Source organism: Quercus lobata, chromosome 3 (genome assembly GCF_001633185.2).
Source record: "Quercus lobata isolate SW786 chromosome 3, ValleyOak3.0 Primary Assembly, whole genome shotgun sequence".
Classification (NCBI taxonomy): domain Eukaryota; kingdom Viridiplantae; phylum Streptophyta; class Magnoliopsida; order Fagales; family Fagaceae; genus Quercus; species Quercus lobata.
The window spans coordinates 51356119-51365376 of record NC_044906.1 but is presented as its reverse complement, the minus strand read 5'-3'; the positions used below and the strand labels follow the sequence as shown (position 1 = coordinate 51365376).

At 31.5% G+C, this 9258-nt stretch overlaps 1 protein-coding gene across 1 annotated transcript; it reads left to right on the top strand.

Moving 5' to 3' along the window:
* The first annotated feature begins 5996 nt into the window (after positions 1-5996).
* Positions 5997-7476, top strand: LOC115982907 (transcription factor TCP20-like). The gene is made up of 2 exons (XM_031105661.1): positions 5997-7212; positions 7316-7476. The coding sequence occupies exon 1, from the start codon at positions 6187-6189 to the stop codon at positions 6994-6996; it is 810 nt and encodes a 269-aa protein (XP_030961521.1). The 5' UTR covers positions 5997-6186; the 3' UTR covers positions 6997-7212; positions 7316-7476.
* Positions 7477-9258: the final 1782 nt, after the last annotated feature.

The window sequence follows — 9258 nt, the reverse complement described above, 5'->3', positions numbered from 1 at the left end:
TGCAGTGGTGCTTGGGCTTGGACCAAGGACAACAAGCGGGCAGGCGGGGGGGAGCGGTTGTCGTTGACGATAGTCGGGGCACGTAGTAATGGTGTCGTAGAGGAGTTGAAAGGGAGTAGAGGTTGTGGGATTGAAGTAAAGGATGCTAGTTAAAAAATTCTTGTCTCTTTTACCCAATATTCGATACTTGGTATTACTGAAAAGGACGTATAGCCGCATATATAGGTACGAGGTTAAATACGTACGTAGATGCATCTTGAAACTTTGTTTAATTTCCATGACAAGATTTGAGACGTAGAGAGCCTTTTACCTAGGATTCGCAATGTGACACTCTCCTTCGTTTTTTATCTCTCTTACATAGAGCGGAAATAATTCAAGTGTGAACAGGTCGACTTAAAATGTAAGATCCTGTTGCGAAAGAAACACAGTCAAACGGAATATGCGAGTAGGTTTTTGTCAAACACGTGTCGTGGAATTTGTCATCCCAAGTTTAGACACCAAATGCGAAGAAGTTATTGGCAATAAATTCTAGTAGCTCATTTTGTGGATTGAAGTCTCTGGTCAAAGTGGCGTTCACAAGCAGTAGATCTTGTGCCAGCATATAGATTTTATCGTATCCAAGATTCCAAATGCAATGAAATTTCTTTTATTTATAGACAATTATGCAGTCCTTCATAATGGACATATTTATTGATGAACATAATATATATATTTATATATATATTACATAATTTTAAAAAATAATATTATTTTAATATTTTATTTGGCGTTGTGTTTTAAAATTATTTAAGAATCTGACTTTCTTTAAAAGAAAAAAAAAATTCAGAAACACATGATTAAAAAATATGATGTCACTTATGTAGCGCTTAGTATGGGGAATCCACATTACTCCTGACATCCTGATTCTTATGAATATGATTTCTTGCAATTTGGATGTCTACGAATATAACTATTCATATGTTTGGTTTCATTGAGAATCTTTTAAGACTCCTAAAAATATAAGATGATAATATTTAGTTTATTCCCAGGAATCTTAAATGAATTATTTATTTTTTCCACTCTATTCTTAGATTTAAATGTGAACTACCAAGTCCTTTAAAAAAAATCTTCCTCTAAATAAATAATGAAAAATATATATAAATTATTAATAATTTGTTGAGCAACACACACACAACATCAAAAATGAATACCTAGAAATAATGGAGGGTCTCCTTCAAACTTTTTTTTTTCCACACGTAAAATCTAAATAGAACTTTATTAAAGAATATTATGTTGTCTATCCGTTTATGTTATTTTGGCGGTAAAAGATAAAAACAAGGGAAAATATATTGATGATTTGTTTTATATTTTATCTTAATTACTTAAAAAATTAGGAAAAATGTTAAAATTGTCAATTTATAAAAAATACAATTTCCTTTAAACTTGGGAATCTGGATATCCACCTATTTTAAAGGGAATCCACATTCCTACTGAGAGGGGTTTAAAGGGGGAATCCAGATTCTCCTAGCATCTGATTCTTTGGCATGATTTGCAACTAAACATAGGAATTTTTAAACATTCCTAAGAATCCTAAAACATTACCTCGTACCAAACGCCACATTAAATTTAGCCAAATCAATTAAAAATTGTGATTTTTGAAAAAAAAAAAAAAGATTTTAAGGGATGAAATCATGTTTTTAATTACTAGATGCCCAAATAACTTTAAAATAATATCAATTTAAATAATTAATAAAATGATACTATTATTATTATTCAAAATTTACCCTTATCCAAGAGTCATAACCTTACCCAAAAGTCACATTTCTCTAAGCAATACCATCTATACCAAGTAGGGTTCTTGTATGCAAGAGGGTGTACTATATTATGATTTAATCACACATCACAACTGTACACTAACATAATAAACTTTGGGAATATTAACTCTTATTAGAAGATATAATTGATGTTAGATTTATAGATTATGATATCCTTGTGCATAAATTCATTTGGAACCATTAAATCTACTCTTGTGTTATATGGTGTATTCAAGATTCTAACTCAACTAACACTACTTAGAGTTCCCAAATAAGACATCAAAAATTCAAATTCTCATTCAAATTATATCTATCAAAATATAAAATAAATAAAAAAATTAATAGTTTCTGCCTATCTATGTAGGCTTGTAAATTCATTATGAATATAATGGATACTTTCAGTTTCAACAAATGGTATATCCAAAAATCAGTAAACATTTTGCTATGAGTTTATGATGAGGCAGTGCAAAAATCACCTTATTTGGGTTTTTGATAGGGGTGACAATTTGTACTCGTGTGTTGGATTTGTGTCATGTTGACTTATGAGTATTCGACTATATAAGTCAACACTAACCCGACACGTTTATTAAACGGGTCAAAATTCCTTAATCCTAATACGACTTGTTTATTAAACGGTCAATCATGTCAACCCGTTTATTAGATTTTATCAAAACGAAATAAAATATAAATTTTAGTCTTAACCCAATTGATCTAAACTATGAAAAATCAAACAATTTTAATATAAAATTCAAAACTAACGAGCAACTGTATCACAAATAGTCATTCAAAACTATAATATATCTCAATATTACAAATAATCAATCACAATATGTCAAATAAATAAACTCCGACAACTAATAAGTTCATATACCTAAGATTATAGAGTATATTTGTAAAATAATGTTTAATTAAATGGGCCAGACGAGTCAAGTGGGTTATGTAAATTGGACATGAACACGACACATTTATTAAACTAGTCAATCTTATCATCCTGAATATGACACAAACCAATTAAGTCTTAACCTATATTGTATCGTATTTGTAGGTGGTATCGGATTTTTGCACTCCTAATTTCTGGTCATTTCATTAAAGAAATCACACTCTCATTTTTAGGACGGCGTGGGGAAGGGAGGTGGTTCTGGAAAGAAAGAGATTGGATTTGGGACTGTAATAATGAAGTTAAACAATGGATTAAGCTTTATTTCTTTCAAATTATAGTCTACTTTTTTTTGGTAATACATATGATGGTCTACAAACCTACTAAAGCAAGAAAATTTTTGATTAAAAAAAAAAAAAAAAAACTTTGTTTTCAAGAGACGTTGGGTAATATGTCAATAGCAAACTTTTGAAGGGCCCCCTTTGTCTCCTTGGTGGGCAACACACGAGAAAAACAATTCAAAGAAATAATACATATATCTCACCTACCCATTATTATCTACACGAATCCGCCTTATTAAAGCAGTGAGAAACGAAGAAAAGTCATCCCCACGTATCTAATGAAGCTCATATAATGCAGCTTCCAAGAAATCCTTCACAAAAAATACCCTTTTTTTTTTAATAATTATGATAATCTCAAGATTTCTAGGGGCTACATGCCTACATGTGAGTGAGTCTACAACCAAATATTAAGTTTCAAAAGTCATATTAATTCCTATAAAAATAAAAAATAAAAAAAGTCATATTAATTATTATTAATATTATTTGCTTGACGGTCAAGGTAAAAAAGTAGAGAAAGTTCGACCATGTTTATTTCCCAATCACTTAGGTCGCAAGAATGTGAAAGCAATTTTGTCTTTTATCAAATTTATATTTACCATTTGAATATAATAATGTGATGATACTTCTCTATTATCAAATTAAGATATCAATTGATTTTTAATGTAGACAGTGATTGAACCCTAAATTTCTTATTTAACTATCAGAAACTTACCAGTTGAGCTAATTAAAACTCACAATTGCCCTAACATACTTATAATATAGAACTTAATACATGCATGCATTGTACATTTATCATTCAAATTTACACACAAATCCACATAATTCAAATGATTTTTTTTTTAAATACAAATCATTGCAAGTTTACATTTTCTTATTGACTTATGATTTATTTTTCTTAGTTGATTTTGTTTATTTGTTTAGATTTTTCTTTTAAAGTCTGTTTTCTTTTTTTATAAAATTTATAATTGTATTTCTTACCTCAATTATTTTTCAAACAAAATAAAAACTAAGGAAAATAACCTATAGTCACTCTCTCTCACTCACTCTCTCTCTCTCACAATTAATTTAATAAAAGAAAATGTTAAGGATAATATAATTTATTAACAATTACTTTAAAAATATCCATTAACTTTTAAAAAAATAAATAAATAAAAAACACTAATTAATTTGGCACTTTACTAAGTTGTGAAAATTTCAATCATAATTGTTTATAAAGAAGATTCGATTCTCTGGCCCATCTTTCATCATTGGCTTCCACTGGATAGGGCTTCTTTGCATGGCCAATAATGTCCCCACAGTGAGAGAGTCATCAATCCAATGACCTACTATTGAGTATTGACCCCAAAAATATCAGAACCTACTTATTGCACAAATCCCCTTGGTTATCATATCATTTATTGTGCCCACTGGACCCAATATTTTGATATTGTAGTACAAAAGTTGAAAGTTGAAAGTTGAAAGTTGAAAGTTGAAAGTTGAAACCCCCGTGGCTTTGCAGACAGTGCATAAATCTTCAAGCAAATCACGTAACTAATTAAGGCACAACGAGCGCATGATTGCACTAATTTTCAATGACATTATAATCCCACTCAGAATGTGAACAATTCTTGGATTGTTGGACATGGCCTTTATTACTGTCCTTGCTAGGCTGGTAAAATTGACAATCAATTTGAGTGGGACTTCTTTCCTATTCTCTTTTCCTTGTTAATGTTTCGTAGAACTTGAGATTGTAGTAGTAAATTATTTCCGTAAAAGGGTCTATTTTGTTTGTTCACTGTTTTAAATTGAGATATCCACAAATGTTGTGGACTTTGAAACAACATTACCATATTAGATACAATTTTCATGGATGTCTTACTTTATCCATAATTTATTTAAACGTCTAATATCCCTTTCTATTTTCTTTATCTAGGTAGAATTTTAGGAGTGTTTACTTTGACAACTGATAAGTTATTAGTTCAAGATAGTTGAATTTTTCAAAGTAAACAAACAATTTAAGATGAAAAGAGCATCACCTAATAGGATAGTTTTCGTTGTATCGCCATTGTGTACATAGAAATGACTTTAAATTTTATGATCCAATGTAAGCGTATTCATTAAGGTCTTAATAGTTTATAGCACTCGATAGTCAATAATATCATGTTAATCGTTTAAATCCCTTTCTTTTTTTTTTATCTAGGTAGAATTTTAAGAGTGTTTACTTTGACAACCGATAAGTTATTAGTTCAAGATAGTTGAATTTTTCAAGGTAGACAAACAATTTAAGACGAAAAGAGCATCACCTAATAGGATAGCTTTCGTTGTATCGCCATTGTGTACATAGAAATGACTTTAAATTCTATGATCCAATGTAAGCATATTCATTAAGGTCTTAATAGTTTATAGCACTCGATAGTCAATAATATCATGTTAATCGTTTAGAGTTTTAAGGTACCTCTATTGAATAATTCTTGAAATGCTATCCATCTGATTTGAAATTGGTGGATTAAATTTTATCATATCATCAATATTTTATACAAATACTAAAATAGTGCTAGTTAATATTTATCTAAAATTTAGATGACAAAATTCCAATAAACTTCTTTCAAAATAGATTAATAAGGTTTTAAGAATATTGCAGTAAATTTATTCTAACAAATCTAAACAAAAAAAGGAACAAGAACAAATGAGTTATTATATATTGGGTTCCAAATATTAATTTCTATTTTAATTTTAATTTTTTTCAACCCAACCGAAATAGTATCACACTCTAAATAGAAGTTAACGTGTTTAATTTCAAATTATAAGGTCATCCTCATTATTTCAATCTCATAATCAAACATTAAGGATCAAAGTAAATGGTACCCACCAATCCATGTAGTCCAATCCTTTATTTTATCCTAACAGTAAAGACAGGCAGAGAGAGAGAGAGACAGAGAGAGAGAGAGAGAGAGAGAGAGAGAGATAAATAAAGTACTAGTATCTTTCAATTAAAATTTTAATGGGTTTGAAAATTTGAACACGAAGCTAAATTCCATTGACAAATGACATTGAAAGGTCATCAAAGCCTTTTGAGGTCATCTTCTTCTTCAATCATAGAGGCCCCATCTCACCCCTGTTCTCTTGGAACCCAAGGCCTCAAAAATCACCATCCACAAGAGGTTCTTGACTCACTAGTCCTTCCCCAAAATTAGACATGGCAGAAAACAAGCCTGCAGAGATCACAGATTTCCAAATTATGATCGCAAACAAAGATGATAACAAGAAGCTGTTAGCTCCAAAAAGAAGCTCCACCAAAGACAGGCACAAAAAAGTGGACGGTAGAGGCAGAAGAATAAGGATGCCAGCTCTATGTGCAGCCAGGGTTTTCCAGTTAACACGAGAATTGGGTCACAAGTCTGATGGTGAAACAATTCAGTGGCTATTACAACAAGCTGAACCGTCAATTATAGCTGCAACTGGTAGTGGTACTATTCCAGCTTCAGCTCTTGCGGCTGCAGGGTCCTCTGTTTCTGAACAGGGTAACTCTGTTTCAACAGGTTTGCATACAAAGATGGAAAGCCTAGGAGGATCAGGTATTGGGTCCGGTGGTAGGGTCAATTGGACAATGATGAGTGGAAATTTGGGTAGGCCTCATGCGTCAACTGGGATGTGGCCCTCCATTAGTGGTATTGGGACAGGTTTTGTTCATAATCCAAGCCAGACAAGCTTGAATTTTGGGAGTGAAAACTCGAATTTTCTTCCCAAATTTGGATTCCATGGGTTTGAATTTCCAAATATGAATTTGGGTCCTATGAATCTTTCCGCAATTATGAGTGGAACTAACAGGCAAGTGGTCCCTGGTTTGGAACTTGGGCTTTCTCAAGAGGGTCATATTGGGATGATAAATCCTCAAGCTTTGAGTCAGTTTTACCAACACATGGGGCAGAGCCGAGGTGATGCAGATTCCTTGAATCAGCAACAGGAACCTTCTGACAAGGATGACTCTGAAGAATCAAGGCAGTAGCTAAAAGAGAGAGAGATTGATCATGACTTACAGCATAGCTTTGCTTGGACTAAGAAGCTAAGTAGATTATTACGGTATTGAATGGTTAGAGTTTATTATTGAGAAAGTTGGGAATTCAATTCAGTGTTTTTAATGTATTGGGTTAAATACGATAGGTGACTAGCAGGATTGCTCTTCTTTGTACAACAAAATTTTCATCCTTGTCTGCAAATACAGGTTTTTTTGCTCTCTCTTTCTTTCAACTCTTCCAAAAAAAAAAAATTCTTATGTTTGAGCAAGCTAACTTAAGTAACCATTCCTTGTGCTTTATCACATGCAGGATGAATTACAAAGAGAGCAATAGTTTGGAGGTTTGATTTCTCTTTGTTTCTTATTGGTTATGAGGTGTAATATTGTCATCAAATGTCGTATTGCTAGGAATTTTCAATTATTTGCTTACACATATATTAATATTATATATCGCTTAAGAGTAATCTCTTTCTGAAAATAAACTTTGGAGTATAACAATGCTTAAGCTATATAGCCTATAGAAGAGTGACATCTATGTGCTTCCCAATCTGAACAAGGCAGTGATTTCCCATCTAACTTGTCAATTGAAGAGTAGGTATGCAATTTCATATCTTTTTTTTTGTTGAACTTCAAATGCATATTTTCTTGGATGCCCCTTTTACTGCTGTACTTTTTGTTGTTTTGTCGTGCACGAGTTACACTTTTTTTCCCCTTGTTTTCCTTGTTTGCTTTTCTTCTTTTGGACAAGTACCTACTCATCTAAAGAAAGTGTACTTCAGACTTCATCCATGGAACTTGGCTCTAGTTTGGAATTAGTCTTTTCTATTATTGTACTTGTTCCTTGTAACTTATAACCCAAATACAGAGTCAGAGATAGTGAAAATGATTTTTGCAATCATCTATATTATGGTATGTGGATGGTACATAATTGTAAAGTCCATACAACATGAGAGGTATGATGCTTATATTGAATGCATCACATAATTATTGCAAGACAGGGGATAGCTCATATCTTTTACACTCCCTGGCTATACCCTTCCTTTCCCTTGTATTTCTCATAATTAAAATAAAAAATAGAAGGGTTTATTATTATTTTTGTCCCCTTAATATTTTGTAATATATTTTTTGTTTTGGTCTTGGAGGATAACTATAATATATTGTTTTGCTTTTTAAAAGAATATCTTTATTTTAAGTTGTATTTTTGTAAAATCTCTTAATGTAATTGTATGTATCACATCACTTGTCAATTTATAAATATAGAACCATTTAATTATAATGATATAGTGTGAGAGACCCAAACTTAGGGAAATTTGGCTCATGTGAACAGGTGAGGTCGTGTTAATTGCCTCTCAAAATGAATGGCTTGACTAATGACAATTGACCTCTAAATTAAGGGTTTACATGGAATCACTACTTATTTTATTAAATAAGAAAACCATATTGAAAATACCTCATCTTTTTTATTGAATTATAATTTTACATTTGAAGAGTATAAAAGGAAAGTTAGATGACTTTGTTCCTAGAAACAATTTAAAAAATTACATGGTTTAGATTTCCAAGTTACATTCTAAAAAGATGAAAATTAGATTAATAAGTCCTAGTTTAGAACCATGATAAAAGATTGAAGACTAAGTTACAAAGTGAGAAAGTGTATAGTACTACCTCACCCAATTAATCAGTTCCCTAGAATGTAATAGACATGGTCATGTCACATAATCAACGCATCAAAACATGTCATAAATACAAAAACAACATTTTTAAGAAAACAAATCTAACAATTAGGGTTTTGAAAACAAGTTTTGAACATATCTTCTTCATGTGTGCATGTTAAAAATCCTAGTTCTATAACAAATATGTTCATCTCATATCATCAATCACAAACATATTTGAAGTAGTTCTAGAGTAAAAGTTTGGTTCTACAGTACTTTGATTAGAGGGTTATACTTCCATGCACGATTGGTTTCATCAAAGACGGTTTGAATGTTCTTTGGTATCAAGCTCCTGGCTCCTTGGACAGTTCCTCTTCCCTTCAAATGTCCTATTTGGATTTTCAAAATTTTGGATAACCCCTCCTCCCTTCAAAAGGTCTCTTTAATCTTCTTTGGATCTTTGGAAATTTTGGTAGAATGACAGCAAATCTTGGATGAATCCACTATTGAAAACTAGGGATGGTTTGATGATCCAAACACTAAGGTTTGTGTTTAGGATTTGTGGAGGCAATTGGGCATTAATTCAAGAAGAATTGAGAGCTTC

Excerpts from the sequence above, each read along its gene's own strand:
- LOC115982907 (XM_031105661.1), top strand. The coding sequence starts at position 6,187 with ATGGCAGAAAACAAGCCTGCAGAGATCACAGATTTCCAAATTATGATC.